This window comes from Chionomys nivalis, chromosome 6 (assembly GCF_950005125.1).
Source record: "Chionomys nivalis chromosome 6, mChiNiv1.1, whole genome shotgun sequence".
Lineage (NCBI taxonomy): Eukaryota > Metazoa > Chordata > Mammalia > Rodentia > Cricetidae > Chionomys > Chionomys nivalis.
This window is the reverse complement of record NC_080091.1, coordinates 6,491,711-6,517,740: the sequence shown is the minus strand read 5'-3', so window position 1 is coordinate 6,517,740 and position 26,030 is coordinate 6,491,711. Positions and strand designations below refer to the sequence as shown.

The 26,030-nt window shown below is 55.7% G+C and overlaps 1 protein-coding gene across 1 annotated transcript; it reads right to left on the bottom strand.

The window, feature by feature from the left end:
• Positions 1–1,458: 1,458 nt before the first annotated feature.
• Positions 1,459–17,010, bottom strand: LOC130876171 (dual specificity mitogen-activated protein kinase kinase 2). The gene is made up of 11 exons (XM_057772622.1): positions 16,691–17,010; positions 14,740–14,950; positions 9,395–9,541; positions 7,021–7,098; positions 6,487–6,538; positions 6,256–6,380; positions 5,932–6,145; positions 4,650–4,714; positions 3,899–3,960; positions 3,352–3,397; positions 1,459–2,646 (listed from the first exon to the last, which is right to left on the bottom strand). The coding sequence occupies exons 1-11, from the start codon at positions 16,780–16,782 to the stop codon at positions 2,536–2,538; spliced, it is 1,203 nt and encodes a 400-aa protein (XP_057628605.1). The 5' UTR covers positions 16,783–17,010; the 3' UTR covers positions 1,459–2,535.
• Between the last annotated feature and the right edge of the window lie 9,020 nt (positions 17,011–26,030).

The window sequence follows — 26,030 nt, the reverse complement described above, 5'->3', positions numbered from 1 at the left end:
GGAAAGCTGCTGATGCCCACAACTGGGTTCTGGTGGTGGTGGCAGCTGCTGTCCACCTTCCAGAAGGTTCCAAGATGCTTCTCCCTGTGTACCCACACCGTACTGGGTATCAGAGTTTGGACACAGAGACTTGGGAGCACTGGCTAAGGAACACCACTGCTGTGAGATGCTGGGAAACATCCCTGGTACTCCCAGGCAAGAACTGTTCTGCATATGTCCCACGTCCCTAGCTGTGGTGGAGGGCCCCAGGGATGTCAGCTGTCACACTGAGCTACCTGGTGATCACTCACAGCTGGGGGTGGGGTGACAGCACAAATGACATGGCCCCTTCTTGGCTTCCTGTCAGTTTTTTTTTTTTTTTTTTTTTTCTGAGACAGGGTTTCTCTGTGGTTTTGGAGCTCGTCCTGGAACTAGCTCTTGTAGACCAGGCTGGTCTCGAACTCACAGAGATCTGCCTGCCTCTGCCTCCCAAGTGCTGGGATTAAAGGCGTGCGCCACCACCGCCTGGCTTCCTGTCACATAGTTGAGGCTAACCTCTGAGCTCACCACGTATGTAAACCAGGGCATAGAACCCAATCCCCCAGCCTCTGCATCCCAATGGCTGGGAGGACAGGCGAACGCTGCCGCTGCAGCTGGTTCTTGGTCTCGTGATTGCCCGAAACTGTCTCACTCTGTAGGCTTGTCTCAAACTTGTAACAATCCTCCTGTCTCAGTTTTCCTAGTGCTGAGAGCCACCCCATCCAGCAGACCCCAGGTGTATTTCCTGGGCATCACACCTGGCTGTGTATCCCTGGGTGACCACCCGCCTCTGCATCCAAACACAGGATGGCTGGATGCTGAGCACCCAGGACCCTCCAAACACCTAGTGTTCAGGTCCACATGGCCACGCCTGACTTAGCTGTGCAGTTGGGATCCGAACTCAGGTCCCTAGGCCTGCCTGCACAATTATGGACCCCAAGTCCAGTCAAGGCTAAGGCAGTGGATGGGGATAGTGCAGGGAGTGAGACATGGGGACAACCAGCCAGTGGTGTCCTGAGGCAGCAGGCCGGGTATCGGCCAAGGCAGGTGGATGTGCTGAGTGGCTTGCATCACTGCTCTCTGTGGAGGGCTGGGCACAGGACAGTAGAGGACAGGCTGGTCCATACAGTACAATCCAGGTTAGAAGACACATTTTAAATAAAACAGGGTCCAGCAGCAGTCACACAGACTACTGGTGGTTCAGGTGCTCCTGACCAAATGCTTCAGAGTGCTGTTAGGGACCCGGGGTCTACCCCAGCACTGAGGAGGTGGGGGCAGTATGAGTCACAAGTTAGTCTAGGCTACCCGTCTCAAAAACGATTAATTGCCAGGGTGTAGTGCACACCTTTAATTTGGCACCAGGAAAGGCAGGCAGATCTCTAAGTTCAAGGTCAGCCTGGTCTATGTAATGACTTTCAAGACAGCCGGGCTATGTGGAGACCCTGCATCAAAAGCAAAACAAAAAAATAAAAACTGCACGCAGGAGAAACACGTGGAGAAGAAAGGCTAGCTGTGGCTCATGCCTGCCCTGCACTGTTCAGGAGGCTGAGGCAGGGGAGACTCCATCTCTAGGCTAGCCTAGGTTGCAGAGAGCTTGTGTCTCCAACACAAAGGCAGGCTTGGGAGGCAGATCTCTCTGGGCTCAAGGCCAGCACAGTCTACAGAGCAAGTTCCAAGAGAACCAGGGCTATACAGAGAAATCCTGTCTGGAAAAACAAACAAGAAAACACAAACCTGTAAGAGCCCGATTCCTGGTGTGCTCTCACTATGGAACTCAGGCTAGCCTAGAACATGCCGTCCTCCTGTCTTAGCCTTCCCACAAGATTCATGGCAGTGAGGTGGAGGGATGTCCCATCCCCCTTTGTACTGTGTACTCACTCCCTGTTTCTTGGCCCCTCTCGGGGTATCCCATTCCTAGCAATTGGGGGCTCTGCAGCTGAGCTGGGCAGGACCACAGCAGTGTTGGTGGAAGACAGAACCCGCTTCAGGACTTTTGTGGATCCCAAGTTCCAGCACTTCTACAGTGCCGGCTCTGGGTCCAAGCCCACGTCAGCACATGTGACCTCTGCACGTGGGAGGTGTGCTCAGCCGCAGCTGTGGAAACTGGAAGAGGCCTCTCTACTTTCTCACAGCCCACTGGGGCTGAGTTTGACTGTGCTTGGTGGGTGGGCAGAGGTGACAGGGCCGCCCAGACTGGCTGGGGTCTCTGCCCGAGCGCAGCAGGGCACTTTCTGTGCATGGCGCTCCATCAGCTCAGCACAGGGCACAGAAGGCACCCCTGCTCCCATACCCTTTCTGGGAAGGAGGCCCCGCCTTCTTCCACCCCGTGAGTGAGCGAGCGAGTGAGCGCGGATAGCGAGCAATGGGCCAGGAGCACAGGGGCAGCTTTCTCTCTCCATTTGTTTGGTTTTCAGACGCAGGAAGCAGGTCCCCTGCACAACACACAGCTTCACTGTCCCCAGAGGTGGCCACCGTGCCGACAGGGACAAGGGCACAGAGGCTGCTGGGCAATGGCGGTCACACTGCGGTGCGCGTGGGTGTGCTGGGCTGCTTCAGCCGCAGGGTTCGGCACAGCCAGCCTGCAAAGTCCACCTCCTCCCCCTCCGAGCGCTTGATGAAGGCATGGTTCTGAAAGAGACGAGGCGACAGTCAGGGCCCAGACCCCAGCCCTGTTCAGGTGGGTGTCCCTGACCTGTACAGTGGCTCATCTCCAAGGCTGGCTGAGGGTGAGCTGGGGCAGGATGGCCACGCCCTTCACGTGATAGTTTGGGTGAGATAGGACACAGAAGCGCACAGCCTGGTCACAGGGGGCAAGGCCACCCTACTGCTCCATCTTGGCGTTGTCTCTCTCTCTCTCTCTCTCTCTCTCTCTCTCTCTCTCTCTCTCTCTCTCTCTCTCTCTCGTCAAACATGGTCCACGTTAACCTTACAACATGTCTATGTAGTCAAAGATGACCTTCAAATTCTGATCCTCAAGCTTAAACTCCCTGAGTGCCATAAAGGTGTGTGCATGAGCCAAGTTCCCTAGGCTGGCATGGCAGGCATGCGCCACCACACCCAGCTATGAGGCCTGCATCCATCTCTGGAGTGGGCAGGGGTGCACACACCCATAACCAGCACCGTTTTCTTTCTCAGGAGCCTAAGAAATAGACAGATGGGGCTTAACTCAGATTAGGCCTGTCCGGTGGGGGTGCTGAGTCTGCCCTAAGTCCCACCCTGTGGGAGGGGCCTTCCAGGGCGTAGGCCTAGAGAGTCTTTCACGTCCAGACAATGCCAGCATCAGGGGCCCATCAGACAGCCCCCAGACCCCAGGCTTCGGGCACCTCCACTCACCATCAGCATCTTCAGATCCGCCCGCTCCGCTGGGTTCTTAATGAGGCTAGCACGGGGGATAAGATAAGAGAGTCACTCAGGAGCTACGCTCAGGCGTTCTAAGGGGTGGTGTGGGTGGGCAGGGGTCTGCCCACCAGAAGCCCGATTTTCATTTTTCTTTTTCAAGACGGTTCTCGGTTCTCTGTGTACAACTCGCTCTTGTAGACCAGGCTGGGCTCAAACTCACAGAGATCCACCTGCCTCTGCCTCCGAGTGCTGGGATTAAAGGCGTGCGCCACCACTGCCCGGCTATAGCTAAGTTTCTAATGAACTAGCGAAGGCAAAGGGCTGGCAACTCTACTGCCCAGCACACAAGCAGCTGGCCGCTGTGCTTGGGAAATACCTCACCACAACTGACCATACTTCAACGGTTGGGGATCAAACGGCTCAGCTGACCCCCTAGATGTCCACTGGGTGGGAGCTGTGTGTATGCCCCCAGGTATGGGGACATGTGCCCCCGACAGCACAGTGGACTGCGGTTGCCTCACCATCCCTGGGCCCACCTCACCATTTGTTCACAAACTCCTGGAAGTCCGAGCTGAACACACCGCTGGGCAGTTTGGGAGGCGGCTGTGGAGGAAGGGAAGGATCACTGGGGTCTGCAGGGATGCTGGCCACTCCCTCACTGTGCTGGGTTCCTGCAGTTCAGCTTCTCAACACTATCAAGTAGGCGGGCAGGGACACCCTGTGCAAAGGCTGAGTCCTTCCTGTGAAGGGTGGCTCCAGGACTTCCTGGGAGAAGTGCTGGCTGAACTGGAGTCAAAGCCAGGAGCAGTGGCCATCCTGTCACGAGCCACATCCCCACCCAGGCTCAGCCACAGCAGGCAAGCAGGGTCCAAAGCTCATGTCTGCCAGTGTTCCTAGACCTTGTCCTTTCTGGAGACCTGCTTGGAGTTTTTGTTCCATTATCTGCTGTTTATGCTTCTGAGTTAGGGTCTCGTATTGTAGCCAAGATTTACCTGGAAGTCACTATGTGACTAAACTCAATGCCCTTGCCTCAGTCTGGTTAGAAGCTAGCCTGCCTTAGGAGCTCTCTGAGCCCAAATACGAGGGAGGGCAGCAACTTCCCAGAGGAGGGCGGGAACACGGAGGAGCTAACCCAGCCCCTCATGCTCACTGGGGGATTCTAGGCAGGAGCTCTTCCATGGCCTCCCCCCTTTTCTATGGAGGTGGCACAGCAGCGGCAACAGCAGGCGGCAGCTCCCTCCCATCCACAGCTAACTCCCCGAGCAAAGTGGCCGAAGCCCAGGGGCACACACCTCATTCACGATGTAGTCCAGCAGTTCAAAGATGGCCATGGCAGGTCGGCTGTCCATCCCATGACCTACTTGGCAGGACAAAGAACAGATACTGGGGGTGGGAGACGAAACTGAAAGGTGGCCCTGTCCGGCCTCACCCCTGCACTCGTACAGGCTGGGGATGCTTCCAGTCCGTCAGTCGCAGCCCTGGCTTCTGCAGGCCTGGCAGGTGGGGGAGGGTCTGGTGACCAAGCAAGGACACTGATGTGACCTTGCAGAGCAGCTGCTGAGGACCTGGAACAGGAGGCTGGCGGGTGGTGACCCTTGCCCAAGGCCCTGGTGGCCAGCAGCTGAACTGGGTTGTTTGCCCATCCTGCCATAGGGTGCTGCTTTGGGACTTAGGCAGGGAAGGTGCTGGCCAGGAGCTGGCCTGTTGTCACCCCAGCTCACCAGGGGATTGGGACCCCTGGTACCATCAAGAAGGGGTTAGCTGAGGAGCATGGCCTGCAATCCAGGGTCAGGGCGAACAGCCAGCAAGAGCACAGGGTGGGGAGGGGCTCATTAAGGGCACGAGAATCACACACCGCCCACCCAGCAAGTCCAGCCACATGCAGGGACCTCCCAAACACTGTGCTTAGTAAGACCATGGCACAGAAAAGGTCCAGAGGTGACCGGGGCTGGCGACAGCCCACATAAGAGTATGGCCTCCTTTAGGGGCGGTCGCATGTTCATCACGGGGCAGCAGGGCCTTCAGGAGACAGGCTCAGTGCCTGTCCTGTCTCAGAAGTCACAAAGACACGCACACCCAACAAGTTGCTTATTCCAGCATCCAGTGCTCTGCAGAGGCTCTATCCCCACACCAGGACTCTGTCCCTGACCCTCAGTGGCCAAGGTGGCCACTCGAAGGGCTGGACTGAATCCCCAGGACTCCTGGCAACTGGTCTGCCCTTCCTGTGCCAGCGGAGGCCCCAGCACCGGGATGGCACTGGGTTGAGGGGCAGGCTGCAGGCAATGTCTGGCTCCTTTTGCACCCCAGCCCCCATTTACACAGTTTCATGAGGAAATGCTGGGAAACCTAGCAGCTGGCCAAGGCCTGACCCAGAGTGGAGTTCCGGGCCTTTCAGCTGGCAACAACAGGTGTGGCTGCCCTGGGCAGCTGACGAGGCGCTTGCTGCCTGCAGTTCTGTCCCCGGGAAGCCCAGGAGTCTGAGGACTGCGACTACAGCCTGCCCTGGCCAACGGACAGCAGAGCAGCAGCTGGTCCCCTACCCGTCCCTCCCCAGCTAGCTGCCCTGTCCCATACCGCTGATGGGGCGTCCGGGCGGCCTGGGCCGCGGTGAGACACTATGGGGCTCTCCATCTGCGCCATCGACCACAGGCCGGCCAAAGCTGGCCTCTAATTCCTTGGCATCAGGTGGGGGAATGGGGTACCTTCCGATGGCCAACTCCACCAGCGACAGTCCCATGCTCCAGATGTCTGACTGCACAGAGTAATGCGTGCCCTGCAGCCGCTCTGGCTGTCGGAGGAGACAGGGACAGAGCTGGGGTTGGCATAACCAGACAGGGGCCATGCACACAACCACATATGGACCCCGGTGAGGATGTGCAGGGGGGCCAGGACACTCACAGACATGTAGGAGCGCGTCCCCACAAATGAGTTGGCCATGGAGTCAATCAGCTGGCCGCTCACCCCGAAGTCGCACAACTTGATCTCGCCACGAGAGTTCACCAGGATGTTGGAGGGCTTCACGTCTAGAGAGAGTACTGGGGTGAGGCTGTGCCCGGGCTTGCCCACACAAGCCTAGACCCAATCACCTCTGTGCCCAGGTCCTGCCCACACAAGCCTGGACCCACTCACCTCTGTGCATGATCTGGTGCTTCTCGCGCAGGTATGCCAGGCCCCGGAGCACCTGCAGGGAAGACAGCATGGTGACCCACCACTTGGGTCAGACCTGGGTAGCTTCTGTGCCAATGGCACCAGCTCTGGGCTGTGATGAACCTCCCCAGCCATGGCAGGTGGGTGACACATTAAGGACCCAAGCCCCTCATAGCCATCCGTGGCAAGCACATGGTCACTGTTTGTATTTGAAAGTCCAGGGTGGAGGGTAGCCTCAAACTCACTGCAATCCTCCTGTCTTGGCCCTTCAACTGTTGAGATGACAGGTGTGTGGTACCAGGCCTGGAATTTTTTCTGTAACCCTAGCTGACCTGGAACTCGCTACATAGATCAGGCTGCCCCTGGCTTCTGAACGCTAGGTGGGTGCATGCCACCACACTCAGCTCGGTGTAGTCATGGAGGGGAGAGCAGAGGACCCCAAGTGGATTAGGACATGACCTGCTTAGTCTCCCAGGGAGAGGCTGCTGTCGGAGTAACAGCAGCTGGAGAACTCACCGCAATGCTGACCTTCCCCAAGATGTCCTCAGGGATCCGCTTGGCCTCCTTCAGAACCTGATCCAGTGAGCCACCATCCTGTACACAGAGACAGCAGCTGAGGAGCCGGCCTTGTCAAGAAACCCAGCCACCAGCAGCCTGCATTCTCTGCAGGCGCTCAAGCAGGCATATGATATGGGAGGCTGCAGAACCCTGAACCTCTGTTGAGAGCCAGCTCCTCGCACCAGGACAGCGAGGGAAAGTGGTGGGCAGGATGTGACAGGCCTGGCTCACAGTCATCTGTCCTGGCTGGTTCTCAGACCCAGGACATGGCCCTGACTCTACTCAACAGATGAGGAAATCATGTCCTGACTCTAGCTGGGCCAGGACACTGGGCAGTCACTGCCAGGTTGTCACACCTGTGTGCATTTCCAAATTGACACAGGAAAACAGGACGTCAGAAAATGAGGTTAAAACGGGCCCCTTCCTGTGCTCCTGAGCCCCGTGTGTATTCCCCTGCCCCTGCCTCCCCAGTGCTCAGTGGGACACACAAGGCAGGTGCAAAAGACCTGGCCATCTCTGAAGCTGCTGAACGACAGGTAGACTATCACCAGGTGGACCTGTGCCACTGGGCATTGGGTCACTGGAGCCCTACGCTCTGTCGCTATGAACTGGGAGATTGGAGGTGACGCTGGCTGGACACCGGAAAGAACAGACAGCTGCCTACTGAGGGCAGCAAGGGCCAAGGCTTCTGTTAGCCCACCCTGGGCCCTGCAGGGTGTTGTTGAGGCCTGACTGACCTGTCCCTGACTTGACACCTGAGCTCCCCTAGCGTGACAGTTACGCACATCCCCAGGCATGGCTCAAAGTCCCTGGGAGTGAGTTCAGATGATCACAGCCTGGTCATAGTGTCCCAGACGGGGAACTGCAGACGCCACCTGCTGGTCCCTGCACGTGCCCAGTGCTCTAGAGACTGCCACCATCAGTGTTGCAGGATATCTGCTAACGAAGCAAGCACGTGTTGCATGTGTTCATGCTGCATTTGTTTAGTTATGGAAAGACATGCTGCTGTTTCACCTTGCCTGCCTAAGGCACCTGACTGGTCCAATAAAGAGCTGAACGGCCAACAGTGAGGAGAAGTATAGAGGACTTCCAGGCAGAGAGACTGGATAAGAGGAGGAATTTAGGTTTGGGAGGGGGACGCCAGGGGCCACTCAGCCAGCCACAGAGTACTACATACAGAAAGGAAGAAAGGTAAAAAGCCCCACTGCAAATTGCAGATAAAAGAAACAGGTTAAACTGAGTTAAAAGAATTAGTGGGACAAGCCTAAGCTAAGGCTGAGCATTCATAACTGGCAAGTCTCTGTGTCTTTATTTAGGAGCTGACGGACTGCCCAAGGAAAATGCCAACTACATCAGAGAGCATCACAGTTTCCTTCGAGGGACTCAAACACAGAGAAGTCAGGCTGAGGGCTGAGTCCTGGAACCTTAGCTTTCCCTGACATGGTGTTCCTTCAGTGCCTTCCATCCCTCTGCAGCTGCCACGCAGACCGCAAGAACAGTTTCAACTCTCCAGCGGGCTTCGAGCAGGCGTGCAGCACTAATGACACACACAGCTTCTTGTCTACAGTAACAGCTGGGTCTGCATTGTGGTGGGGGGCAGGCCCTCTGAGAGGCGGCCCTCGTAGGAAATGGTCTTGGATGGGCACAGCAGGACCCAGCTTCTTCCTTCCCTTCCTCCTTGGTATCTAGGTGTGGGGCAAGCAGCTCTGCCCACAGGAGCCTTCTCTCAAGCTGGGGCTGGATAAGCTCTCTGTGTACACAAGCTGTGGGTGGAGACCAGAGGTCCTGTCAGCCCAGGGCCAGGCCTCAGTTCATGGACACAGATAGGGCCGGGTGTTGTGCCCTTCCCAAGGTCTTGTGAATATGAGCCACCATAACATGGGAGTTACAGAGCTGCATCAGAGGCCACAGCTGCATGCTCCTGTAAGTGACAGGTTCTCAGGGTACATGCGTGCACACCCCTAATACCAAGTGAGGGCAGCCTACCCCAGGGGCCACAGCAGCCACCAATCCTTGCAAGGGAATCTCAGGTCTGGTGCCTGGCTCAGCAGGGACTGGGCAGGGTTCTCGCTGGCCCCAACCCTCCATCCTGCCCACGCCTGAAGACCCAGACTATAACAGTCCAGAGAGTGAGGTGCGTAGCTCCCATCTGAAGCTGAGGGCCCACTTACCTAGGTGTTCTCACCAGCCCAGAGAGCACAAACACCGACTGGAGCAGGAACCCACTTCCCACGGGCTTAGTGTGGGGACCACACCCTACAGACTGCCCGGGATCCCAAGACCATGAATGACACAGCACAACACTGCCTGGCAGATGGGGACAGAGCCTCACCATGTGCTCCATGCAGATGCTGATCTCGCCGTCGCTGTAGAAGGCCCCGTAGAAGCCCACAATGTAGGGCGAGTTGCACTCGTGCAGCACCTGCAGCTCCCGGATGATCTGGTTGCGGACGGCTGGCTTGATCTCCAGGTGGATCAGCTGCAAGGAGGAAGGGCGGCTGCTCAGAGGAGGGAGGGGTGTTCTGGCCACCAAGCCCTCACAGACCCAATACCAGGCATGTGCCTGTGAGAGGGAGGACATTGTCTACACGGGCTCTCAGTGAGTGGGTAAGACTAGGTCCCCAGATGGATGACGGGCACACAGCACGCCTGTCCACACACTGGGACATTATCCACCACGAGCAGGGGCAGCTGACAATGTGGAGGGTCCTCCGCATGAAATCTAGAATAGGTGTCTTCCAGTAAAACTGGCTTAGAGTGAAGGTTTAAAAAAGGGAAAGCAGGGCTGGAGAGATGGCTCAGTAGTTAAGAGCACTGGCTGCTCTTCCAGAGGACCTGAGTTCAATTCCCAGCAACCACATGGTGGCTCACAACTGTCTGTAATGAGACCTGTTGCCCTCTTCTGGCCCGCAGGCCTATAAATCAATCAATCAATCAATCAGTCAATCCGTCTTTAAAAAAAAGGGGGGGAGCCGGGCGGTGGTGGCGCACGCCTTTAATCCCAGCACTCGGGAGGCAGAGGCAGGCGGATCTCTGTGAGTTCGAGACCAGCCTGGTCTACAAAAGCTAGTTCCAGGACAGGCTCCAAAGCCACAGAGAAACCCTGTCTCGAAAAACCAAAAAAAAAAAAAAAAAAGGGGGGGGGGGAAGTAGAGCTAGGCGGTCATGATGCACACGCCTTTAATCCCAGCACTTGGGAGGCAGAGGCAGGAGGATCACTGTGAGTTTGAGGCCAGCCTGGGCTACAGCGTGAGTTCCAGGAACAGACAGGATTGTTACACAGAGAAACCCGGTCTCAGGAAAACCAAAAACCAACAAATCAAACAAACAAACAAAACCAAAAAAACAAAAGGGAGGAAGTCACTGTTGTATTCTTGTAGGGGAAAATACACCAGGCTCACGTGAATCACGTGTCGGCCAAGCTACCCCATGCACCAGGCACTAGCAGCGCCCTGTCTTCCTACAGGCCTGCCATCTCCAGAGCAGAGCTCTGCTCAGAGGCCAGGCCCACTCACCCTCCCGCCCTCCCAGGAGTCCAGAGCGCTGTGAGAGCGGCCAGAGTGCACAGGCCTGGACCCTGGCGCCCAGGGCGAGCAGCCATACAGGAGATACCCAAGTCTCTGAATCTGCCAGGGGAGGGCACGTGTCACCACCAGAAGCTGGTGTGGCTAGTCAGGAAACACATGTGGAGCCTGTAAGGTAAACAGGGCACCCCAGGGCCCATGGGGCAGCATCAGGAAAAACGAGGCACCCCCCTGCTCCACAGAAGGCCACGGGCACGTGGGTGGCCCAGAGACTAAGGAAGTCTCTGCATGGGCAAGGCAGGGGTCAGAGGTTGGGGAGAGATGGGCTGAGGTGGAAATGCCCGCTGTGGACCAGCACAGAAACCGCCATCAGGTGTCACTAGCGTGGCTAGTGAGGAGGAAGGGTGGTGGGGTAAACTGGGGAGGTCTTTTCGCAGGGGACAAAGAGACACCTAGGGGAGGGCACTGGAACATGAGGGAGCCAACTGAACTTAGGACAGATGAGGGTGACTCTGGTGGCCATAGCCACAGCGGAGATGCCTACGAAGTACCCCTGTGGCTTTGTGGTCCCTGTAGGTCCTGCAAAGATCTGTAACTAAGGCTGACCCCAACAAGGGTGCCCAGCACCACCCCGCCAGCCATCCCAGCAGGCCAAAGGAATGCTTCGTGATGCTCCCTCCTCCCCAGGGTCACGCAGTGAGAGCATCCCAACACACACCCACACACTGAAAAGGCTCTGATTCAGGGGCACCTGCATCTGGGGACTTGCTCCAAATGGCCACTTGGGCAGAGCCTGCTGTCCCACAGCCCCGTTTCATCAGAAGCCAACACGACAGTCACTCTGGGGTTCAAAACACAAACCAGGCTGCAGAGACAACTCAGTGGTTAAGAGTACTTCCTGCTCTTGCATGGGTCCTGAGGTGCTTCTGGCACCCATGCAGCCACTCACAGCCACACGGAACTCTACCTGCAGAGGACTGCAGTGGGGCCAGTGGCCTCTTCTCGCCTCTGGGCACCCACAGACACACTTTTCTATGTTTATTATTATTTATTTTTATTTATTTATTTATTTATTTATTATGTATACAATATTCTGTCTGTGAGGACTGCAGTGGGGCCAGTGGCCTCTTCTCGCCTCTGGGCACCCACAGACACACTTTTCTATGTTTATTATTATATTTATTTATTTATTTATTTATTTATTTATTATGTATACAATATTCTGTCTGTGTGTGTGCCTGCAGGCCAGAAGAGGGCACCAGACCTCATTACAGATGGTTGTGAGCCACCATGTGGTTGCTGGGAATTGAACTCAGGACCTTTGGAAGAGCAGTCAGTGCTCTTAACCGCTGAGCCATCTCTCCAGCCCCGTTTATTATTTTTTGAAAAGTTAAAACCATGCCGGGCATGGTGGTACATCCCTTCAATTCCAGCACTCGGGAGGCAGAGGCAGGTGGATCTCTGAGTTTGAGGTCAGCCTGGTCTACAGAGCAAGTTTTAAAATAACCAACCACAGCTACATAGCAAGATACTGTCTCAAAAGGACAAAAAAGATCTCTCCTCAAAGCCACACCACTACAGAAGCGGGCACAACACGTGGAAACAGGGTTCTACACACAAAGGACGAGCAGCCCTCGTGAGAACCACAAACATTTCAGAACCCCAAATGCTCAAGCAGGCCTAGAAGAGTAGCCCAGGTTGGCTCTGCCTCCCACGCTTCTCCGACTTGGCTCACCCCACAACCATGGTAAGCCCAAGCTGTCTGCCTCAGTTCCAGGAACTCCAGTGTTTGGGCATGGGCTTGTGTGGTGGGCCTGCATCTCCTGGTGCTCACATGACCAGGACCTGTGGGGGTCCAGGTCTGCTCTGAGAACCTCGGGAGAGCTAGCAGTGAATGCAGAGCAGAGACCCGGGGCGCAGCAGACCTTCCGAGTTGGGCACGGCCGCAGATGAGGGAGGCTCTCAGTTGTCAGGTGCCTGTGTGACATCAGAGGCGCACTGACAGGAGCAGGGGCGGCACAGTGAGTTCCCACAGGAACACCAGCCCTGAGGAGAAGCAGGTACAGGTGTTACCACCGTCTCGTCCACTGATGTCCAGCTCCCAATGGCAGCCGCTGCCAGGTAGGTGAGCCAGGACTGGGGCTGCTTCCTGGCACTGAGGGGTTGCTCAGCAACGGCAGTGATGACTAGGAGGTAAGGATGCCATCTTGTTGTGCAGCTTGAACACAGTCCTGGCTTCCCAGGGGACCTGGATCTGTGTGGAAACACCTGAACTGCCTCTGGTACAAGCCTGACTGTGGGTCTGTGTGTGTCCCCTGCTGGCAGTGGGGACAGCCCTCAAGTAGGGCCATCCTCCTCCACTAGGGAGATGAGATGAAAGGGTTGGACATCACTTCCTGTGATTAGAAGCAGAGTCAGCAAGATGGGCGGAGCCTACAGTGCAAATGATTCAGGAGGCCCTCCCTTTGACAAATGTCTTGACAGCCGGTGCAGAGCTTGGACCACGGAATATGGAATCCTAATGCAGTCCCAGGCTCCCTCTCATTGTGCCATAGGCCTGACATCAGCTTGCGGCAATCACACGCCAGCTCCGCACATCTGCCCGCCAGGGAGCTGGTGGCACTGAGATGTGGCCTCTGCGTTACACAAGCTTTGGGCAGAAAAGTCACTTGTCATGAAGAAGCCGCTTCAACCCAGGTGTGTTAGAGCGCCACTTGAGTTCCACTGACCCTGCCTGGCCCAAGTCACAAGGGGACTGGGAGTGTAGGTCAAGGATGTCACTGGAGGTGGGACTAGTCACAGAAAGCCAAAGTGGAGCGTGCAGACATGTTGGGTCTTCTGTATGGTCCATCAGGGCAGATAATCACAGGGGCAGAGAAGGGTATGTTGGCCAAGGGGCAGTGTGGACAACTCTCAAAGTGGCTCCAGACAGAGGTGACCTGCATCCAGATGTCAGGGAACTCCTGGGTCCCCACAAGGACTTGGGCCACCTCTTCAGAATCCCCTGCTGCCCTCTGAGTGCCACAGTGGTTCTCTGCGTGAAGCAGGAGGAGGTTCCAGGGTGCAGCAGTGCATACTGGTCAAGAGACCCCGGGCAGGGAAGATACGATTTCCCCAGCAACTCACCACTGGCTGTATCCTTATCTCACCTTTCCACACCTCATGGGCCTCCTGGCACTAAGGGCGAGGACCCAGCAGGCAGGTCGGTTCCTCTTCAGCTGGCTGGAATCCTGCAGCCGAAGCCCTGGGGCCTAGCATGCTCCTGAACCAGCCTCCTTGCGCTGGAATGGCGCTCTGTGAGGCAGAGGCTGTGTGCTTTCAAAACAAAGAAAAGCAGGCGACCAAAAGGTGACAGGATGGGCCTCATCCAATTAACAGGAGGTGGGAAGCAGGGACACCGCTCCAAAGTGGCCTTGAGGGTTCCTCTGAGGATCCAACGTGGAGGCCGACCCTGCTTCACAGGCACTTGCTCATTCTCCGCAGTCAGAGTCTGTCTGGTGTCTGGAGGCCTGGGTTAACCCCCCTGCTCCAGAGGCCCCAGCGCTCCTGCTGTGCGCATGTGCAGGCCCCAGCACTGCTCCTCTGCAGACCAGAGTGCTGGACTGGCTTAGTCTCATGCAGGGTCCTATGCAGCCGGGTTGGCCCAGCACGCCACACGCAGATCAGGAGGACATTGTACTCTTGCTTGTTGCTGTTTCATGTGCACTGGTGCCTGACTGCATGTGTGCACTGTGCAGGTGTCAGATCCCTGCAACCACGGCCACGAGCCACCATATGGGTGCTGGGAACTGAACCCAGGCCCAGTTGTCCCACTGGGCCAAGGCTCCCACACAGACACACGAACTCCACATGAGGCCGTTTTCTAGCCAGCGGTCAGTAGTTCACAGTCCAGTCCTGGCGATGGTTTTCTTGGGTGAGGAAGAGGCGTGGGAGGTCCTGCTACAACATCTGGGGTCTGGAGCGTGCTAGGCCAGCACTCCCCAATACTCCACACCCTCAGCTCTAGAGTGTGGAAGGGGCAGGTAATCTGTGAGTTCCAGGTCAACACAGCAAGTTCTAAGACAGCCAGGGATACACAGTGAGACCCTGCCCTACCATCACAAGACTGACGAGAAGCTGAAGAACGCATGAGCGCCCACCCTGAGCTCCTCACCTTTCTGGCCATGATGAGGCCTGATGGCCTGTGCTGGGCCTTAGTGACCACGCCGCCATTACCAGCACCCAGCTCTGAGATCCTCTCAAAGTCGTCGTCCTTGAGTTCGCCAACCTTGGCCTTCTGAGTCAGGAAAGCCTCCAGCCGCTTCCTCTGCTGCTCATCCAGGTCCAGTTCTTCCAGCTTCTTCTGCAGGTCCACCAGGTTCGCCCTGCAGAGCCCCAGGAGTAGAGGGTAAGCCAAGTACCCAAAACCCATGCTTGCGCTCCGTGTAGGAAAGGAACACAGGTTACCAAACACGGAGGCTGAATCCCCAGGTATGGAGGCATTGTAATAAGCTGCTCCAGAGAACCCATGACACCTCCAGACCACATCAGGAGAAGAAGGAGCCAGAGGCCAGGTGTGCCAAGGACCTTGTCTTTGCTGAGGGAATCTCAAGTAGCTTTGCAGCCAAGAACCAGGCTAAGAGGCAGGAGACTAAGGTGGCAGCAGCCACGCCTGTGATTTAATTTTGTGTGTGATTATGCTATCAAAACCTGAGGCCTCCCACACTAGGCATGACCTCTGCCAGCCCCTCTGGGGAATTCTAGGCAGGGACTCTTTTAGGATGGGGTCTAAAAGTTACCCAGACTGCCTCTGAACTTACCTGAAGTTGGCTTGAACTAGCGATCCGCCTGCCTCAGCCTCACGGGCTACGCTTTTACAGTTGAGAGAACTTCGTTCCCACCATTTGTCTCCACCCATGGGGAAGTGGTACCCTCAAACAAGCCACCACCCCACCCTGTTCTCTCACACACAGTGAGCGCCCTAGGATGGTGATATACTGGTCAGCCTCACAGGACCTCAGGCTGCACCCAGCCCTGGGAGTCCTCAGCACCACCAGGACGTCACTGCGGGCTCAGGTCTCAAGGCTCTCCCCCCACCTCACGTCCTTACTATGACTTCAGGACTGGAAAGCTCCACACCCTTTCCCAGAACTCCAGCACCCCAGGCCATCCAAGACCCTCCACCCTACTTCTCAGGTAATGCCACGGTCCCCACTCTGCTGTACTGTGGGGAGGCCTTCCATCACACCAAAATTCCCACGGGGGGGCCTCACCTCAGCTCTCCTTACAGAGGATCCCCTGGTCTGGTACCCTGTCCTAGGACACACCCCTCTCACCTCAGGAAGCCCAGCCTTCGCCTTCTCCCCCCAGGAAACCCTTATACCCAACCTTCTTTGATGATCCTCTTTCTGGACCCCTCATCCCACCCCACCACAGTGAGTCAGTTAGTTACCCCTGCCTACCTCTCAGGGCACCGCCCACTTCCCACTAGGTCACCATGGCCCCTACAAGCCAGGACCTCCTGCCTCCTGGGTCTTCAGCTAGACACTGCAGGCTCCACTCACTTCGTGTGACTGAGCTAGCCAGCCCTTTCCTCTGTCACACTCTAACCACATCCCACACGCACCTGGAAAGCCTCGCTCTCCCGGACCCTTCAGATGTCACATCCCTTCCCCCTTCTTGGGTCTCCAACTGCCCCGCCTCCTCTTATGCTCCTCTCCATCCTCCTTTCGTGGCCCCAACACACGCACGCATGCCTTTCTCTTGTGCTCACCCGCCCCCTCAGTTTCCCAGCAGAGGTGTACGCGAAGAGCCATCCTGTCAGACACAGCCCCTTGTCCCCATCTCCACCGTGCCTCAACCATTGCCATCTCCAGACCCCTTGGTTACTTTGGACCCTTTCTTCTTAAGGCAGGGTGCTTACGGCCACGCCCACCCATCGCAGGTCCCGCCCCTCTAAGCTCACAGGCCACAGGGCTCTCACCTTTTAAGCCACGCCCCCACGGGGCTTTGTTCTGGTCCTCAGAGGCCACGCCCCTCTCCCCTCCGTCCACTGCACTTTCCCCTCAGACCACAGCCCCGGCCTCTGGCCCCACCCCCTTCCCTCTGAGGCCCCGCCCACTCACTCGGAGGCGCCCTCGCTGGTGGGGGACGGGCCCTCCGCGATGGCGGGGTTGATGGTGAGCGCCGGTAGGACCGGCTTCCTCCGGGCCAGCATCAGGGCTCCGCGGCCGGCGGTGGCGCCTCAGCCGGGGCCCATAGGGGGCGGCGCGACGCGAGCCAGGGGCTGCGGCCTAGGCAGGCGGGCGGCGGAGGGCGGCCGAGCTCGGGGAGCCGAGGTGAGCGGACCGCCGCCGAGGCCGAGCGAAGCTGACGCTGCACCGCAGCCGGGAGGCCGAGGACCAGGGGGCGTCCACGAGATTGCCGGCCGGGTTCTCGCGAGATCGTCCCCCGCGAGGCTCCGCCCTCAATTAAGGTGCATGCGCGCTGTGGCGCCCCTGCTCTTGAAGGAGAAAGGGCGGACGCTGGGCTACGTCTGAGCACATGCGATCGGCCGGCTCCCACGCGCGGCTGCGCATGCGTCGCAAGGGCGGGGCGGGATTACGAGCGCTGACGGACGGGCTGCACCAGAACTGGGCTCCAGGGTGTGGGTGTAGGGAGTGCCCAGCAGGAACATTCCAGACCTCGTGTGAGCAATATCAATCAAGTCAGGCTTGTCTGGTTTTAGTGTTTTTCCTAGGCTTGGCTTCCCGGTCACTGTGTAGTTGAAGCTGGCTTTTCAACCTCTGATCCTCCTGCCTCATCCTCCCAAGTGTCCGGATGGTAAGCCTGAGCCATCTTGCTTGGCTCTGTGGTGCTAGGGCGTCGTGTCCGATGGGCAAGAGTGCTGCCCACTAAACCGTACTTCCTGTTTGTTTTTTATTTCAAGATAGGGTCTCAGTACGTCACACTGTCCTGGAAGTTACTGTACTGTCCGGGCTTCGCTCCCACCCCCACCAATCCTCTGGTCTCAGCATCTAGTATGTTTCCACTGTTGTGCGACCATCCACGGAGGGAGGGGGAGAGAGAGAGTCCGTCGTGTGACAGTGCTCACGTGGAGGGGGGAAAGCGAGACAGGAGGCTGTCAAGCCTTTTCTGAGGGGACTTTGCTGATGACTCTGTCAGGACCCAGCGGGTCAGTCCAACACAATGCCTGAAGGCTAACACCCCAGACCTTCCCCATCGCGTCACCAGAAGCTCCTGTCGGGCTAAAACATGAACTCCACATTCCTTCCCAGTCCCTGGCAGCCAACCATTCCAATTTCCGTCTGAATCGGATTAGGGTCACTTTCTGTCTGATTCATTTCACAGAGACCAGAGGATAGAATAATATTCCATCGCAGTGGACGTCCCGCTGGGGGCTTGTTCATTTGTCTCGGGTCATGCTCCGGTGTTTGGGAGTGAACAAATGCCTCATTGAGCCCCTGCTCTTGCCTCTTCTGAGCAGCCACATGGAAATCTGTTTGTTGATTTAGGTATTGTTATGACCTGACACAAAGACATGTGTCCTCAGGCCTGGTTCACACAGCCTTCTCCGAAGCTCCACCATGCTATGCAGACACACCACCTCCAAGCCGCATCCCCAGCTCCTTGCAGTTTCATGTTTTTGAGAATCAATTCAAGACTTTTTTGTTTTTCTTGGTTTTTCAAGACGGGGTTTGTCTATGTAGCCCAGGCTGTTCTGGAACTTGCTCGGTAGGCCAGGGTGGCCTTGAATTTACAGAGATCCGCCAGTCTCTGCCTCCCGAGTGCTGGGATTAAAGGTGTGTGCGGCCACCGTGCCGTTGTTAAACCAAAGGCTCCAGGCGTGGTGACACACGGGCCTGGGAAGATCGCAGTGAGCTCCACGCCGGATGGGAAGGGCTATTCAGTCAGGCTGTCTCTAAATAGATAAAGAAGTAAATCCAACAGAGCTCAGTCACAGACTATAGAGAAGTCACCTGTCCCTCAACCCTCAGGAGGCTGAGGAAGAAGGGGCTAGCCTGGGGTACATACTGAGACTATCTCAGAAATCAATCAAGGGTTGGGGTCCAGCCCAGCAACGGAACCTAGACGAGCGCTCAGCCCATGAGACAGACCCCACCCCACCCCAACACACTCAGTTATTGTTTTATAAGTTTGTCAAGTCGTTCACAGGCCAGGTGCTGCGTAGGAAAGTACTGCGCTCAGAGTGACGTCACCACAGGTGCTCCGCGGGAAGCCCTCCTCCACCAGCTCCACCTGGAGCAGGTCTGGGACCCGGTTCCTGTTTCCCTCTGTCTCGGGGAGCAAACTCAGGTCCTCTACCTGCTGAGCCCTCCTGCTGACCCTCAGGCTCATCTCCAGCTGCCTCCTCCCTGGTAGCCTAACACGGTGCACTTCCAGGCCTGGGATCGGATCACAGGCTGCGCGCCTGTCTTCCCGCACCTCCAGCTGAACTTCAGCTCCATGGAATCTGTTATTGACTGTAATGGACTGTAATAAATGCAGCCTCTGGAAGGTGTAATTTCAGGAACTTTTACGGCAGTGCACAGTGCACACCCATGGAGCCGTTCCGCCCCAAGCTGGATGTGTCTTGTCTCTTGGGCTGTTCCTCTTCTGCCCATGGTGGGCAGTGGCGCAATGGTCAGGGATTACCACTGCACTTGCACTAGGGAAGCACCCTGAAGGGCAGAAGCAGGAACTTAACAAGTTCAAAGGCCTTTAGGTTACAGAGAGCATATAAAGACAGACACTGTCACAGCAAAGAGCAGTCAGGTGTGGTGGCCCATGCCTTAAGTCCCAGCACTTAGGAGGTAGGGGCTGACGGCTCCAAGAATTCAAGGCCAGCCTGCTCTACCTTAGTCATTTTCAGACCAGCTGGGGCTACATTGTGCCCTATGCCAAAACAACAAAAGTATCCCTGGTGGCCGGGGCGTGGTCAGAGAAGTCCCACCTAGAATCCCCAGAGAGGGGCTAGGGGCGTGGTCAGGATGGAGCCCCGCCTAGAATCCCCCAGAGAGGGGGCTGAGGGCGTGGTCAGGATGGAGCCCCGCCTAGAATCCCCCCAGTGAGGGGCTGGGGCGTGGTCAGGGGGGAAAACCCCCACCCCCGCTTAGAATCCCCTTTGGGGGCTGGGGGCGTGCTCAGGGGTGAAACTCTTAGATAACCCTGGGCTTAATGCCTGGTACTAAATAATAATAACAAAAACTGAACTGCTGTTATGCCTTTGAAGATCACTGGTCCTTGCTGTGGACCTCTGCCCAGGCTCATGTTACCGTGTTTTGTGGCTCTGACTAGTCTAAGGGAGAACGAGATGTCAGAGGTGTGTCTGCCTCTATCCAGCTCAGCGGACACGGTGGATGTGGGAATGGCGTGCACTGGGCACTCCTGTCTCCGGTGGCTGTGTGCTGACTCTCCCCCGTTTTCTAGCTCTTCAGCCCTTCGCAGGTTTATGACTGAGGGCGCAGGGCGTCTCACACCTCGCTGTTGCCTGCCTTACCTCTGATCTTTCCCAGCCCGTATCTGACTTATCACCAGCCCCAATAACATCCTCCGGGCACCTTGTTCCAGACACTCCGAGGAATAACTGTGTAATGGCTTTCCCGATAGTGCTAACTCAAGGTGACCCTTGTCTTGCTGAGCAGAAGTGGAACGACTCACCTGTGTGGTGGCTGAGGTTGCTGGAAAAACGTCTTCTCCCGTCCGGACACTCCAGAACCCTGCTGGGTAGTGATTAACGCACCAGCTAAATCCATCCCTGCACATAAACAGAAGATACGAGGTCTCATGGCTTGCTTGCGTTGTTTTACTTTGAGGCAGGATGTCTCTGTGCAGCCTGTCTTTCCTGGAACTCACAGAGTCGCCTGCTCCTGCCTCCAGAGTGATGGGATTAAAGGTGTGCGCCATCACCGCCACTTTCTTACTTGTAGACATATGGGTGAGCATGCGTACACCACAGAGTGTGTGTGGGGTTGGATGGCCCTGCAAGGATCTCCCGCACTTGTCTTCCGGCCCCATTCGTACTGAATGAAATTGACCTGACACAGTTCACCATTTGGGAGAAGATGCTCAGAGGGCAGTGAGGCTCAGGAGAAGGTGTGTGCACCTGTCCAGCTGCAGGCCAGCCTAGGCAATATTCAGAAACCTAGTTCCAAATGGGGCAGGTATAGGACGTGGGGCCCAGTGGGCAGAGCTCACCCGGCACACAAGGGCCTAGGTTCTACCCCAGCACTCCGTGGGCCAGGCACAGTAGTGACAAGTGCCCCTCAGCACCTGGAGGTAGACATGGGAAGATCAGGATTTCAAGGTCCTCCTCGTTATCTAATGAGCGGATAGCCTGAGCTACAGGAGACACTCGTATAAACAAACAGCAAGGAGTCGAACCCAGTGGCTCACAATTCTGAAAGAGGATCTCTGTGAGTTCCAGGTTGGCCAGGACAATGTATAAAGACATTTCTCTTTTAGACATAAAGAAAAAAAAACATGCCGGGCGGTGGTAGTGCGTGCCTTTAATCCCAGCACTCGGGAGGCAAAGGCAGGTGGATCTCTGTGAGTTCGAGGCCAGCCTGGTCTACAAGAGCTAGTTCCAGGACAGGCTCCAAAGCTACAGAGAAACCCTGTCTCAAAAAACTAAAAAAAGAAAGAAAGAAAAAAAGCAGCCTACAATTCACAATCTCAGAGAACCTAGACAACAACAAGGACCCTAAGAGAGACATATATGGATCTAATGTACATGGAAAGTAGAAAAAGACAAGATCTCCTGAGTAAATTGGGAGCATGGAGACCATGGGAGAGGGTAGGAGGGGAGTGGAGAAGAAGGGAGGGGAGGGGAGAAAAATGTATAGCTCAATAAAAACATTTTTAAAAAGAAAAATACCATTTCTCAAAAATAAGTAAATAAGCCGGGCGGTGGTGGCACACGCCTTTAATCCCAGCACTTGGGAGGCAGAGGCAGGCGGATCTCTGTGAGTTCGAGACCAGCCTGGTCTACAGAGCTAGTTCCAGGACAGGCTCCAAAGCCACAGAGAAACCCTGTCTCGAAAAACCAAAAAAAAAAAAAAAGGCACTGACCCTCGACTCAAGGGCCTGCGTACAGTCCCTGGCATACACAGGAGACATGAGCCCTGGGAGTAACTGTCCAGCCTCCATAGGAACAGTGTGGCACACACATGTGAACACATACACACGTACGGCAGCACACACACATACTGCACACACACACACATGCACACCACACACACCTGCACACATCACACACGCACACACACACACACACACACACACGCAAACTCCCGCCTTTACAGCTCGGGCATCACCCCAGCATAGGGGAGGCTAAGGCTCGTGATCTGGATCCAGCGTGGGGCACACGGGCAAGCCATCTCCATAAAATGGCAGCAAACAAATATAGTGGTTGGCACTGGTCATCAATTTCATGGAATTTAGAGTTGCCACAGAGACAAGCCTCAGGGCCTGTAGGCAAGAGATTGTCTTCAGTAAGTAAGTAGGGGGGGCAGTGTCTCCTGTAGCTCAGGCCGCCATGACATACTGTGTCCTGTGCCCAGGCCCACGGAGGACTGTGTCCTGTGCCCAGGCCCACGGCGGACTGTGTCCTGTGCCCAGTCCCACGGCGGACTGTGTCCTGTGCCCAGGCCCACGGCGGACTGTGTCCTGTGCCCAGGCCCACGGCGGACTGTGTCCTGTGCCCAGGCCCACGGCGGACTGTGTCCTGTGCCCAGTCCCACGGGGGACTGTGTCCTGTGCCCAGGCCCACGGCGGACTGTGTCCTGTGCCCAGGCCCACGGCGGACTGTGTCCTGTGCCCAGGCCCACGGCGGACTGTGTACTGTGTCCTTTGTCCGGTCACCACGATGGACTAAGTCAGAATTAACACTTCTATTAAAAAAACTTTTTTTTTGCTAGGCAGTGGTGGCACAGGTCTCTAATCACAGCACTTGAGAGACAGAGGCAGGTGGATCTCTGTGAGTTTGAGGCCAGCCTGGTCTACACAGTGAGTTCCAGCACAGCCAGGGCTATGCTATATAAAGATACCCTGTCTCAATAGTAATAATAAATAACAACAGAAATAATAATTTTTAAAATTAAAACTTGAACGCCATCCGCTCAGTTTCGGGTGTTGATGGGAGGGGAGGGTAAGCACCGAGAAACACAGATGGTTTTTCAGAGGAGGGGGTCTTTTCAGTGAGAAATAGCCGAAAAGGGCACAGTTTGGGGAGGAATTCTGTGTGAGACGCAGTCAAAGCTTCAGATGCTGCGGAGGACAGGACTGAAAGGAAACCTGACATTATGCCACAGGACAGCAAGAAGGCGTCCCGAGGGTCAGACCCCCTCGGCAAAGGCTCCAGTTTGCGAAAACCCAGAAGCTGAATGACTCATTCCATCCAAACTGTCCCTTCCCTGCCGAAACACAAGCTCCTCAGGAGCCCAGGACCAGCACACAGACGGGCTGAGGCTGTGGCCCCAGGTGACCAGATGCCTTCCTGACATGCCTTTGACCTCCACAGTCTCTCCCACTTGGTACTGGTTCTGCGACATTTCTTGAAAGGATCATGGTGTCCTGCTGCACGGTGATCAAGAGCCACTGAGGCCAAGGAAGGTGTGGCAGGCTGAAGTCCACAAATGGAGTCTGGAGAGTCCACTCTGTGAAGGAGGCTGTGGGTGAGGCCTAGGTTACAGTGGGGACCCAGGCTGCCATGGTTGGGTTTCCGTAACTGTGACAGAACACGGACCAAAACCAACTTGGGAGAAGAGGGTTTATTTCGTCTAAGGGAGTCAGGACAGAAACTCAAGCGGGGCAGGAACCTGGAGGCAGGAGTGAACACAAAGGCCATGGAGGATGCCGCTCACTGGCTTGCTTGTCATGGCTTGTTCAGAACCCAGGACCGCCAGCCCAGGAGTGGTCCTGCCCACAATGAGTGGTCCCTCGTGTCAATCATCAATCAAGACCCATGGACTTAGCCGGGCGATGGTGGCGCACGCCTTTAATCCCAGCACTCGGGAGGCAGAGGCAGGCGGATCTCTGTGAGTTCGAGACCAGCCTGGTCTACAAGAGCTAGTTCCAGGACAGGCTCCAAAGCCACAGAGAAACCCTGTCTCGAAAAAACCAAAAAAAAAAAAAAAAAAAAAAAAAAGACCCATGGACTTTCCCATAGATGTGTGGCGAATCATCCCGAGAGGCTCCCTCCTTACCAGATGACTCTAGCTTGTGTCAAGTTGACAAAATGCCCCGCGCTGCGGTGACGCCAGACTGTGCGTCTGCTGAGGTAAGCGGCAGACAAGAGGCAAGGAGAACCCGTGTGGGCTGCACGGGCAGAGAGGGGTGGGGCTCCCCAGGCCCCAAGGAGCCCAGATGACTCGATCATCGTGAGTCACAGAGGTAGGACATGGAGCTGCAGGATTTGGGGTTTGTCCTGCTGGGTGTTGGTCTTGCTTTGGTCGGCTAATTCTTTGCTGTTCTGATTTGTCATCAAATCAGGAGGGATGTTCACTCTGTGCAGTTTTTACCTCACAGGGAGTTGCAGTTAGGAAATTGCGTTCAACTTCAGGAGATGCTTTGTACTTTTGAGTTGTGTTGTTGAGACACTTACAGACCATGTAAACTCTCTCTTTTCCAGACAGGGTTTCTCCGTGTAGCCCTGGTAGTCCTGGAATTCACTCTGTAGACCAGATTGGCCTCAAACTTAGAGACCCTCCTGCCTCTGCCTCCTGCGTGCTGGCTGGCGATGGGGATTTTGAAGCGGAGCTGAATGCATTTTGTATGATGACACACGAGGACAGTGGCAGGGTCTCACTTAGTGCATCGCAAGAGCTGTGTGTCGACCAGGGTGGCCGGGGGCTTGCAGAAATTCCCTTGCTTCTGACTCCCCAGGAAAGACTTGACCACCACATCTGGCAATGGAGTCTCATACAGACCAGGCTAGCCTGCAACTCCCTCCATGGCCAAGCCTGACCTTGAACTCAGGATCCTCTTGAGTGCTGGAATGACAGTCATGTGGCACCAAGCCTGTTTCATGTGGACACACTCACATAGGCTTCATTGCCCAGCACATATAGACACAGGTACAGTTCCTGTCCCTAGGACCAATCCTTAGGTGAAACCCGTGTCCCACTCGGTTTACTCAGTGGAGAGGGGGCATGTCTGGAAGAGCCAGTCAGCAAACATTCGCGTCATGTTCACCCTGGGACAGCAGGGGTTGTTCCTAAGGCGTTTGGCTCCCCACCAGCTCTGCCTTGGGTCAGTGTACCCTGAGATTGGCCAGCTCAGAAGGAGCAATGGGGGCAGGGAAGAGAATATGCGAAGGCTGCCTGCTTGGGACTAGCCCTGAAGGTTGTGCAGTGTGTCTGCCAGTTGTCCTGGACCACAGACAGGAAGCACTTGTCTGTTTCCTGGCTCCTGCTTCTTGGGTCTGTCTGGACCAACAGGTACCGGGAGAGGAGGAGGGGAGCCAGGCTGGATGTGGTGAACTGTGGGTGATGGCTGCTCTGCTGTGAGTTACTTCTTCAATACGAGGCCTGGGGAGAGGGCTCTGTGGGTGAGCACTTGCCACACAAGCCTGAAGACCTGAGTTCAAACCCTGGCAGGTCCATAAAGTCCATGTGGAGTGTGCATAATCCCAGCAGTCCTAGTGGACGGGGGCCGGCTGGTGAGCAGACCGGCTTCAGACACTGTGGTATGTGGGCAGTACACACTCACATACTCACACTCACACACGTGTGCGCACACGCATACTCACACATTCATGCTCACACACACGCTCATGCTCACATGTGCACATACACACACTCACACACTCATGCTCACATGTGCACATACACATACTCACACTCACACAGTCGCATACGCACACACTCACACACTCACTCACACACTCACTCACACACTCACATACTCATGCTTACATACTCATACACAAGCACATACACACACACTCACACATACACTCACACACGATTCTCTGAAAAATGACTTAACTAGTTGGGCATCATCTTTCCAATTACATTTTATTTTATTTTATTTGGTGACATGATCCTGCTCTTTCTGTAGCCCAGACTGACCTCAAACTCACAGAAATCACTGTCTTCTGAGTACTGAGACTAAAGGCATGCACTAACACCACCAGTTAAAATATTTACCTTTTGAGGCAGAGGCAGGCAGATCTCTGTGAGTTCGAGTCCAGCCTGGTCTACAGAGCTAGTTCCAGGATAGGCTCCAAAGCCACAGAGAAACCCTGTCTCGAAAAACCAAAATAAATAAATAAATAAATAAATAAAATATTTATCTTTCATTTGTTTGTTTCTTTGTTTGAGACAGGGTTTCTCTGTAGCTTTGGAGCCTGTCCTGGAACTAGCTCTTGTACACCAGGCTGGCCTTGAACTCACAGAGATCTGCCTGCCTCTGCCTCCCGAGAGCTGGGATTAAAGGTGTGCGCCACCATCGCCCAGCACCTTC